Raw genomic sequence first — 11,908 nt, 5'->3', positions numbered from 1 at the left:
TGTATAATGGATAATGCATAATGTAGTTTATAAACCTTTACAACTGCTTAATAAATTATTCATTAAACATTCCATTGTCTGTTTAGTCAAATTACCATAGACTAAATTTTAATAAATATCAATTTACCATTAATCAATGATATTATGAAGTTTTATCAACTGATCCATACAACTTACTAATCTTTTTTTTGTTGTATATTTGTTTTGTATTTCGTTTATGTAGTGCAATAAACTACTTTTTCCAAGTTTATGTTCTTGTTATTTTCCCAGTAAATATGCAACAGACGCTCCCTCTACTGGACACACTGCGCAAACTTGAAACATGACCTTCACATCCAGCTTCAGACATTTCTTTTATTTGGTAGTAAAGAATTTGCAGAGTATAAAAATATTTCATCTTATCTAAAGTGTAAAAGGTGTCCTTATAGTGTCAAATGAAACTCAACAATCAATATACAGATATCCCGAACTACATATTCACATTAATGTCTAACTTGGATGCATGTTTTCAGTGTGTGTGTGTGTTTGTATGTTGGAGTCTTTTCCAACATTTGGTCACAGCTCTGGCAAAACTGATCAATGATTAACTTTACTTTTCAGCCTCCTCTTCTGGATGGTGGGGGAAATAGGTGTGGACAGCGGCTCCTTCTTTGTTCTCCTGTTGTAAACAGTGGAATCCTGCTCAGGTTCAGTTTTTGTTTTAAAAGGAGACGTTGGGGATCCAGCTTTAGGCCTCTTTGCAGGAGAGTTCTTGTGGGCAGAGGGACAGCTGTGCTGGTTCAGACACACAGAGCAAAGAGGGTTGATGGGCAGACAAACCTGCTGTCCGAAACCCACGAGCAGCCAGTTGATCTCACTCCACAGCTCCCTGCAACAGAGTGTATCAGGTACATCTCAAGCTCAGCTTTGAACCTGCATTCATTTATTGATTTCCACAGAGCTATGTATGCCACAGCAACTACAGAACATACAAAAACTGAACAGAAACAGAAATCAGAAAACGATCTCTGTGCAATAACCCTGTCGCCCTAAAACAACTCCTTTACCTATAAATTATGCAATAAACAGTCTCTACATGTGCATATCATTATCATCATTACTGTCATATTTAATCTCAGCACGTTGAACTGTATATAAATGACGATCATCCAAAATACCAAAGTTTCCCTGCATCACATTATACATCATTATACAATTATATTATCAGATACAATGGCCTTTAATAGGTTGAAAAGAGAAAGTTTTGTTGGTTAAACAAATGCAACACAAGACCAAAACAATGATCTAAAAGATGCAAATATTCTGGGAAACTGCAGTGCTCTGTGTGGCTTTATCGCTACATGTGACCACTCTCACATTAGATTAGTTTTTTCATCCCATTGTTAATGTATAACTATCAAAAACTATCGTCCTTGTGCTGTGGTTGTAGTTTTGGCATTGTGTTGTGTTAAGGTTATGTTTGTATTTGGTCATTTTCTCTCTAATTAAAATGTAAATCTTAAAATCTTGCAGTAAAGCTTAAAAGGTGCATTAAATCGACACAAAATGTATGAAAATATTGTTATATACTGAGTTGTGTACTGAAAATCATCTTGCAGATCAGCCACCACATCTTATGGTGAGGAGTTCCTGTTCATCACCAGAGCAAATTATGTGCTGTATGTATCTGGGTCAACCTTAGTGACTGATCTTTATTGGGTTGTTGGTCCGTGTTAATCAGGTTGTGTGGGTCAGCAGTGATCAAGTCAGGCTGTTACCTGGGTAACCACTGCTCCAGGGCTTTACGCGTCTCCTCCGGGTTCTTTGTTGGTTTCTTGAGCCAGCCAAGCCTATTGGAGATACGATGCACATGTGTGTCCACACCTAAACAAAAAACACATTGTATGAGCACACGCACGAACACACCACATCTAATCACAGTTCATATATATATATATATATATATATACATATATATATATATTAATATAATATATATATATATATTATATATATATATATATATATATATACATATATATATATATCATATATAATTATATAATATATATATATACATATATATATATACATATATATATATGTATATACATATATACATATATATATATATATATATATATACATATATATCTATACATATATATATATATATATATACATATATTATATATATATATATACATATATACATATATATATATATATATATATCTCTCTCTCTCTCTCTCTCTATCTATATATAGATATATATATATATATATATATATATATATATATTATATATATATATATATATATATATATAGTATAAATATAAAGTATTTCTTCAAAAAATATTTTACCATCTAATCTGTTATTTTCTATGCTTCAGCTGTAACCTTGATAACACATCACTATACATTTAAGTCTCACTAAATTGTGAAATGTTACCCGATTCCAGCTTCATGATTGTTAAAATTTGCTGCTTTTCTTTGTTTCATGTTCCAGATAATGGTTCATACAGCAACTAGACTATTTCTGGACTATTTCTGTGACTATTTCCTGATTGATCAGCAACTGAAAAGATTATGGATAGCGATGTCTAGAGGGAAATTGGGTGATATTTCATGGTTACACATCATATTTGACAACCCATTAGCTAACATTAGCATTCAAACACTTAGCTCTATCTCCCCCTAGAACCATTATTCCTTTTCATTTGTAAGTGACTGTGCATGCTTCAGGAGTGTTTACCCACCAATGCCGGACACCTGGTCCCAGGCGATGTCCATTGCCAGGTGAGCCATCTTAGGTCCGACTCCAGGCAGGCGGACCAGCCCCTCCACGCTGTCTGGGATGTCCCCGCCAAACTCCTTCTGCAGCATGGCCGATGTCAGCTTCAGATACTTCACCTTCGTCTAGAAAAGGGTGTGTGGGAGAAACATTACAATAAGGTGCCAAACCAAAGAACGAGGTTGTGAAACTGATTTCATTAAACCTTTGTGATGTAAGACATGCACACAAGGAGAGTTTTACCCTCCAGAAGCCGACAGGGTGGATGAGCTTTCCCAGTGTGTCATCATCAGTAGCGAGTATATTCTCTACAGTGCACCCGTGAGCTCGGAGCTTTTGCATAGCGGCTGCCGTCACCTGGTCCTTGGTTTGACTAGACAGCATGAGTGAAACCAACACCTGAAAACGTCTCACCTGTGAGAAGACAACAAAGGGAAGAAGATTAATTAATTTAAACTAGTGCAAAGGAAAATTATATCACTAGACTCTTACATGAGAAATGATTAAACTCTTTGATCATTACTGTTTTACACTGTCTTCATATGTTCTCACGTCCTTGAATGTTGTATTTGTACTACCTGCACAATGAGAGACTTCTATTATCATGTGTGGACTGCCAGGAGGTTGCTCACTGGAGAATCTCTTCTCTTCTCTGGCCTTCTTGTTTTCTAGCCACAGATAACGGAACCTGGTACAGGCATGAGATGACAGGCTATCTCCCTATCAAAAAGGGTTCTCAGCAGACTGTATACCACTCTGTATGACTGTTGAAGTTTATTTCCGATATCTCACAAATAATATACATTTCCACAACAATTTGGTGTCAGAAGTGGGATTCCTTGTGTGACAGGATCTGGAGCATGCAGCAGACGGTGACTGATCATCCTGCAGGAAACTTCTTCCAGCATCTACCTCGAGAAAAATCATAAGAGATGAGAGGACTGACTGCTGCGACCCCAGACCGTCATCAACAGAATCCTCAATGAGGGAAAAAGGACCACGTTGCCTAACAAATGGTGAGATACTAAAAGAAATGAAGGTATTTTTATTTTTAGAAGTTTTGTTGGGCTCATTCTCTACTCTGAATCACCTGAAGCATCTGGAGACTCGTACTGCACCCACATCTCACACACACACACACACGCAGATTGGTTTGAATGACAGATGGTTTCTTTCCTCGTTGACTCTTAGTAATCACACTCAGTGATCAAAGGAGAGGAGTTTCTGAACTCTTAAATGCTTTGATGATTACAGCACAAACTTTAAACATGCATTTCTGCTGTCAGACTGCTGCCCTATACATTTATTGGCCAGAGATCTCATGTGCAAACTAGAAATAACTCGTTTCCATACCAGATGGTGTTCAAGTTGTAAAAACTCATGAAAATGCAGTTGTTTGTAAAATATTGCCCCGATCAGCTGTTGTATGCTTCTCAGTGGAAGCTACCGCAAAGCAATATCAGCAGTGTATTTTTAGAAGACTAAATTATGTAGACTTTAAAAAAAGACCACAACACCCACATGTGCAGGGGCCCCGGTGTCGTAGCATTTCTCCGCCCCCATGTTGTCTACAGGTGCATCACGGCCGCTTCTCATCTCACGGATGTACCCTATTTGTTTCTTCCAGTCAGGAGGTTCCCAGTGCTCTGTCTTCACCGGTGTAACACCGTCTTTCTCATCATATTCCACCTTTATCTGTCTCCTCCTGCGGCTGTGCGAAGACAGTGATAGAGCGTCTGTTTCTTTTTTTGGATGAGGTCTGCTGTGGCGGAGGGGTTCAGGGCAACCACCTGAATGAGCACAGGGGAGAGAGGATGGAAATGACCATACCAAGCATGGCATACACTGAGTCTGCATTACAAGTAAAGTACACTACAAGATAGAAACTATGTATTCGAGTATTCGAGAAATAAAATTGTGGGCACCTCAATTAACATTGCATCCAAAACCATGGGACAAATCTGAAAAATAAACATAAGTTGGCCCACTGGTAGTGTGGCATCCAACACTCCATCAGCATTGGGGTGAGTAGATAATGACTGAATTTTCATGTTTGGGTGAAGTGTTCCTTTAAACTTGGGGTTGGGGCAGAGAGCCACTGCAGGGAAAAAAGTTGAATGACAATGATAAATGTAGGGAACATGCACAAGAGTTGGCTGATGCTATCATGCTGACCTCTGATACAATCTGATTAATACAATTCTATTCGAATGCTTTTATAATAGTTTCTTCCCCAATTATAACACATGTGGGGTGGAGGACATGAACGTTTTTCAGTTTCTGCAGGGAGGCATGCCAGAAACAGCGTTAGCCGAACTATTCCTGCAGCACACATTGAGCCTTCGTGTCCTCTTAAACGTCACATTAGTTGAGATAAAGTTGTGTCTGCAGTGGCCATGGATGCAGCTCGTGTTGCGTGGATCTACTGTGCTGATGTGCCAATCACCTTTCAGACGCACGAGTCCAACAGGTGAACAGGTCACAACGACCACGGCTGATCACCCAGGGCTGGAGACACAGCTGTCTGTCACAAGCTAGTTACATGCACGTTGTCTTGTTTTGTGATATTTCGAATATTTCGTGTCTGTGTTGAGCGAGCAGCCTAAAACGTAAACATTACCCTGTGATAAGGCGACCGAGGAGGGTCTTGGCTCAGAGACCTTCGCCTCCTCCTCCTCCACTTTCACCGCCGCAGAGGAGACAGGTCCCACATTCGGCCGTCTGTCGGTAAGTTTGGACCCGAGAGAGGCCGCAGGTGTGCAGCCCGCATTTTGGTTCCCACTTCGAGTGCTAACAGACCTCTGCGTGAAATAAGGAGAAGTCATTGTGAAACAATGGGCTACATAACAGACCCTCGTGCTGCGGCTTGCATGAAACATTTAGATGAAACTGAAGTTGGTTTCTCATTCGTCATTTCTGGTCACGAGCGGACCGGAAAAGTTGGATCCTTCCTTCAAGTTAGTGCAGCAGCAACAACAACAACAACAACAACAACAACAATGAATAATTAAAACTTAAAATTACAATGTTAAAAATTTAAATACTACTAGTAGAAATTTCGGGCAACTATATTAGATGATTTAAATATCATGCATGTATTCAAAGCAAAAGAATGTTAGGTTTTGAATGTAGAAGATAAGTAGCTGTCGGATATATCGGAAATACAAACTGAAATAAACCAGCAACAGGAATGTAGTGTGAATGGTATTTTTAATCACAGTTTTTATACAATATAAAATAAAAAAAATAAGAAGAACAAACAGTGATATTCACAGTGATCGAGAGTGGGCAGTGATCACCTGAGCTCCTCCCTTTATTCAAGTGATTTCATCAGAGGCTTATAATCATATATTTGGATATGTAGGACTGTAAAGCACATCTTGGTCCATCCGTATCTTCCTGATCACAAAAAGAAAAATTCCTGACTGTGTTTTCCTCTTTTAAATACTGTACTGTCCATATATCCTCTATTATCTCAGTCCAGACAGTATACTTTGTAACACCACTCTATGGATTTTATAACAACGTTTTCTTCATGCTCTCACCAACCTCCTGTCGATCAAAGCTTAATAAAACATTTTCATTGTCTTGCTGAAATTCACCTTTAGGTCAATTTACACGCTATTTCATCCGCACAAATTCCTTACTCAGTCGAATTAGGCTACTATGGATTGATGCAATGTTGGCAATAGATTAAATAAAAAAAACAAATCTATAATGAGCTTAAGTTTTGGACTGAAATCATGCACAATGGCACCATTTACAAGAAGGAGGCACCTTAAAATGTGCGCAAAATGTCTCACTAATTCTGTTGCTTTCTCTTACTTAACGCCTCAGATATTCGCTACTCTCTGTGTCTTTCACAGAAAGACATAGGCTATAATGTTTCTTGTTTACGATGCTCTTGCCCTTACAACCGAGCCAGTAACTTTACACTGCTATCTAAGAGCTCCACTCACAGGCGGCCTGCCCACGGTGCAGCGGCTGCCTCCAATAAGGAACCAACTTCAGCGTCGGTGACTTGTTGTTAAGCTAGCTAGCTGCTCGTTACAAGTTAGCCAACAGTTGGATAACGTTTCAGTTCACAGCGTTGTACAACTTCTATTTTGATATTAAGCTGTTTCACGGGGGCATTAGGAAAATGAATAGTCGCGCATCATTGTGTAGATGTTTTGCTCCTCGTTCGTAATAATATTTAAACTAACAAACGGGCTTTTTAGCGTAGTTTGGGTTAGCCTTCTCTGAAAAGAACTACATTTCCCATCAGTGAGTGCGACAAACGTGTTTTTGTAGGAAGTGCCCCTGTCAGAGCATTACTGTGTCATCCGGTTGAGCTGTGGAAGACCGAGCTTGGACGAGAACGAGCGTCCAGCAGCAAATACAGAGTTATATCAATGCCCAGACGCAGGCGGCTCTGTTGGCTGCATATGGACGAAGCTGTGGCTGAATGAAAGCGACTCATCTCCGGTAAGGTGAGAGGAGAGGGGGAGGAGGAGGAGTTGGGGAGAGGAAAGGAGGTGTTGTCCTTTTTTTTTTTAAGCTACCAGACCTTGAATGCCACAGAGGTAGAGTGCTAGCCCATGGCAATGAAAGTGGAGCTAACGGTTCAGCAGCAGCGCCATTGTGCATTTCTCCTGATTAAATCATGTTTACGTTGTCTAGTGTTCACAGATACGACTGGCTGTCGTCGGAGGCTACCTTGAAACCGATGTGCTTGTTGTTGTTGAGCTGAAACAGACCAGTCGTTGTCTGGCTGCTCACCTCCCCTCCCCTCTCCTCTGGCCCACATGACAGCAAATTCTCCAAACCTGCCCCCCCTCCTGGTTTACACATTGACATGCTGGAACTCCTAACTTAACTGCTGAATTCTTAAAGGCTCAGTTCACCCAATTCACACATTTACTCATTTGCCTGTTGTGCCATGGTGTAATGAATGTTTGCAGATTTAAAGGCAGTGTAATGTTGCCACCAACTTTTGTTGGTTGGTCTGGTGTCAGGAGCAGGAAGATATCCACTGCACAGACAGATTTATAGGTAAACAATATTCAGCCCTTTAATGAGAACACACAAGTTAGAATAATAACCAACCAAGTTCAAACCGGAGGTACGCAGCCTCTCTCAGTCCCTCCCTACACTAGTTTTTTTTTCATCTGACAAGGGTAAGAAATATCTGTTAGATTTCTGCTGCTGCCCTAATTTATATCTAAAATACTCAGAGGAAACGCACCAAAAGCCATTAACGTAATTGCGTGTAAAGGCATAAAAACGTCTCTCCCTCTGTGTTTTTTGGAGAAAAAAAAGTCTATTTCTGGCAACATGATAAAAAACAAATACACTCTATCGCAAAACAAAAGTGGTGCTGTCACACATCAGATACCAAATATTTACTGTGACTGGGTCCTTTGTCTAGTTCACCATTTGCTAAATATATTGATCGTGAAACAAGATTTAGCGAGACTGAATGATACTGACACCTCAGCTAAGCAGTGTCCTCAGAGAACCCCTGACACAATCTATACAACTTAAAGCTGTCAGAGTCTCAGTAGGAGACAAAAAAGGTAAAAATAGAAATCTCAATCAATAACGTCCTTGTGGCTCTGCACTCTACAGATGTTAGACAACACAGAGAAGTAATTGTCCAAAAAACAAGATATGGGCATAGTAGTACAAGCACACTAAAGTAAACAAGTGCTGCTCTCTGACCTGTCAAACAGTCGAGTGTGCAGAGATATATTTAATGACTCCGCTGCAATATTGATTCAACAACAGTGTGTCTATTCTATGAAAGTTTGTTTGTGGTTTGGGCGAACTAACACTTGAAATCTTTCCTGTCAGATTGGTTAAGGTTATACTCAGTCACAGGCATGTTCATTGCTCATGTTTGTCAACTTTTTACCATTATGATTCTAGTAATAGGTTGAACATACTTATATTTTGCTGTGTCTGTAGCTGCTTGAGCTGTGCCAGAAATCTGATTTGTACTTCACATGTGTGAAAATGTGGCCCAAGCAGTTAAGTGGTTGAGGAGCAGTAAGGGTAAGAAAAAACCCTCAGACAGGTTGTAGAACCTGACTTATGCATGTTTGTACAACAAAGCAGGGTTTCTGGTACTGATCGGGCAGTGACAGTAACCAGCCATCAAACTTCTGGCTGGCAAACCGCACGTATTTTCTTTTAGAGAAAGTCTGGTGCTTTACCTGACCTTTATGGGTTAATTAATAGGGTTGGAAATCACAGAGTAACTCACGATATGATGCAAAAACCTGCAATAATTCATAGATTGCAAGAAAATCATCAAACAAGACATTTGAAGAATATAAACTACCCCTTAAAGGCAAAGTGCAAGAATTACGTATTTATTCACTGCATGTCCACATGTGTCACCATTCCCATTTAAAACAGCCATAAAAGGCCAACTGCTAGAAATCAGAACAGTTCTTAAGTAAAACTGTTTAAAGGAGGGATACAACTCAACTATGCCTCAATAAAATCATTTAAAATTTGTGTTACTTAAATTTACAGAAGTTTAACCCACAAGGAGTCATCAAGCAGTAGCCTTTCACACTGCCGTTTGCATGCGGGGTTCCTGCGCCAATTCTCCGCACAATCCTCTGTGGGAAAGTTTCAGATGCGGAGAGGGGGGAAATTTCGTTCCGGCGCTGATCTGCCTCTGGAGGTAGTATCAGGGCCGCATTATTGGTGAGCCATCCCAGTGCGTGTCGGTCGTGCAGTCTGATAACTGCACAGGTCCTTCACTCAACTAAATACAGAGAAATGCCCCACAAAGCAACGTTACAGGACCAACAAAAGTAACGTAGTAACTGTAACTGTCTTTGGCAACTTATATGAGGAAAACAAATACCACAGCTGTACGTGGTGAAGCGTCTGTCCTCCCACCTGTCCTACCGACTCCTTACATTTCTGCTCAAAAAACAGCGTTTGTCACCGGCCAAAAACTTAACTCACCGAGTGTTTGTGATGAAAATAAATCACCGCGACCGTCAGTCCTCCCGACCGAGACTTCAGGGAACTTTCCCCCAGAAAACAGCCTCCATCACCGTGAGTGACAGAGTCAGACAGCGTCCTGTTTACTGATGGTGATTATTTATAATTATGTAATTTAGCGCGAAAAACTTAACTCCGTCACTTTCCAGGATGTTTGGTGGGTCAGGATCTCAATCACTACACATTATAACAGCATCCATATGATTATAAACTGTCCGCGGATTTTGGATTAACGGGAACACCTGGGGAAACACCGACGTCATCAACATGACGTGTCCCATCACGCCTCTTTAGGAGCCGCAGCGCCGGCTTTCTGTGTTAATTACACACGTGAAGGCGGAGATGCTTCGTTCTGTGTGAATCACCATCGGCGGAGAATTGGCAAACCACCGCTCCGGAGATAATACGGAGATGCTGTGTAAAAAGGGCTTCTGACTCTGAGGGACTGATTAGTTGGGATCAATACAGTTATCCTAAATTTAATCTCTTGCTAAAATTCCTAAGCATGTGTTACTGTTTCTCCAGGCAGCCGTCAGTCCAGGCCTGTGCAATCTATCGCATCTCCAGGCACGGCAATGAACAAGCAACCGAGTAAGGAAAGTCTTAAGGACAAAGTCAAGGGGATCTTTGGGCTGGGACCCCCACGGCCACCAAGCAAACAGAGTGAAACCAAACCGTCCGAGTTCATCATTACGACTGACATCATCAAGGTGTGCAGAAGAAAGTGAATGTCTCTGCATGTTCAAGCAAACTCAAACCCACCATGCATTTAAATTTTTTCCCATTATGCTTTGCATCACGTCACGGCCTTAATTTCTTTTTCAGGAGCTTCACCCAGACTGTGGCCTGAGCAACCGCATTCGCATGATGAACCACGTCTGTGATCTTGCCAAAACAAAAAAGTTTGAGGAGGTGAGTCTGCTATTCCTGCCGGGATATTTCTGACAGTGCACTACACATTTTTTTCTGTTTGTCAAATCTGTTTGTGTTTTTCAGCACGCAGTGGAGGCAGTATGGAAAGCTGTGGAGGATATGCTGTCTCTGGAGCAGCCACCTGAGGCCAGACATGCTGTCCTGCAGCTGCTGAGGGCCATCATACAGGGACAGGTATGTAGGCACAACACACATGCAAGCTGTGACACAAAATGCGATAATAGTTGCTGTCACTTGATAAAGTGTATTCACTGTTTTATGTGAAGGGCGAGCGGCTCGGCCCTCTGAGAGCCTACTTTTTCAAGGTGATCAGAGACTACCAACCATGCAACGAGGACCTCTCTGATAGGCTGGAAGTCTTCAAGGCCTTAACTGAGAACGGGAAAGACATCACATACCTGGAGGAGGACATAGGTAAAACTCCATGGGAGAAAGTTTTGAAAGAGGAACAGGAAGGAGGGCAGAAATCAGAGAAGCAGAGGGGGAAAATGGCATGTAGAGCCAGGATATTTTCACCTCTAAAGTAGCGAATTAATAGTTATTTCAAGAGTTGGTGATTTGTGAAAAGATTAACAAAGAAGGTTGTGAGTTTTATTTTGTTTCTGTGGAGTTTGAATTAAGTTTTTTTAATGATGATCTGCAAAGTTACGTAAATTACTGTTTTTATGAATAGAGTCTGGTGGCTTTAGGGAGAGGAGGAACTTTCTGGTTAAACAAAAAGGTTTTTACTCTAATAACATGGTCTATGTCTGTGGGGATACTTTCCATAATGTTGTCAGAAACTCACAATCTCAGCCTACCAGTTGCAAAATAAGTGCTTTTAGTGGATGTATTTTGACAGGTGCAGTTGCCTTCAAAGACTGTTGAAGCCATTGTAGCCTATTTCACAGCTGCTGGCAGAGGCGATGTACTGGATGAACTCCAAAACCTTTTGTACCTATTGGTCATTAAAGCACCAAAATATGTAAAAAAAAAAAATACGGCCCGGGTTTAAAAGATAGAAGAAATGTCCTTCAAACTGTCGTGAAAATAGTGTTTAAAAGATAGGTTGTATTAGTTAACTGTGTAGTTTGCTCCCTCTATACTGTGTTTCTCTGTTGTGTCTCGACTGTGGTTAGTTTTAACAGTGATTGTTCTGTTCTCTGTAAATGAACTATGTGTTGACACTGGCTAATTTTGCAGCTTGATGCATAAC

At 40.6% G+C, this 11,908-nt stretch overlaps 2 protein-coding genes across 7 annotated transcripts in view; one reads left to right on the top strand and one right to left on the bottom strand.

The window, feature by feature from the left end:
* Positions 1–336: 336 nt before the first annotated feature.
* Positions 337–5,684, bottom strand: nthl1 (nth-like DNA glycosylase 1). Of its 2 annotated transcripts, none has more exons than XM_030423532.1 (6): positions 5,396–5,684; positions 4,297–4,565; positions 3,019–3,189; positions 2,741–2,900; positions 1,758–1,829; positions 337–868 (listed from the first exon to the last, which is right to left on the bottom strand). In XM_030423532.1, the coding sequence occupies exons 1-6, from the start codon at positions 5,652–5,654 to the stop codon at positions 780–782; spliced, it is 1,020 nt and encodes a 339-aa protein (XP_030279392.1). In that variant the 5' UTR covers positions 5,655–5,684; the 3' UTR covers positions 337–779. The 2 variants fall into 2 exon arrangements, with proteins under 2 accessions (XP_030279392.1, XP_030279384.1); XM_030423524.1 differs by having other exon boundaries at positions 340–868; positions 1,758–1,863; positions 5,396–5,683.
* Positions 5,370–11,908, top strand: part of tsc2 (TSC complex subunit 2) — a 39,860-nt gene continuing 33,321 nt past the window's right edge. For 2 of the 5 annotated variants that reach the window (XM_030423512.1, XM_030423502.1), the window contains exons 1-5: positions 6,809–7,242; positions 10,306–10,490; positions 10,606–10,692; positions 10,777–10,887; positions 10,980–11,127. In XM_030423512.1, the coding sequence (XP_030279372.1) occupies positions 10,356–10,490; positions 10,606–10,692; positions 10,777–10,887; positions 10,980–11,127 (481 nt within the window). In that variant the 5' untranslated portion in view covers positions 6,809–7,242; positions 10,306–10,355. Of the gene's footprint in view, positions 5,503–6,807; positions 7,248–10,305; positions 10,491–10,605; positions 10,693–10,776; positions 10,888–10,979; positions 11,128–11,908 lie in introns of those variants that run through there. The other 3 variants (XM_030423494.1, XM_030423478.1, XM_030423487.1) reach the window with 3 other exon arrangements.

The sequence above is a fragment of the Sparus aurata genome, chromosome 1, assembly GCF_900880675.1.
Source record: "Sparus aurata chromosome 1, fSpaAur1.1, whole genome shotgun sequence".
Lineage (NCBI taxonomy): Eukaryota > Metazoa > Chordata > Actinopteri > Spariformes > Sparidae > Sparus > Sparus aurata.
The sequence above is the reverse complement of the archived record's forward strand: the minus strand, read 5'-3'. Positions and strand labels throughout refer to the sequence as shown.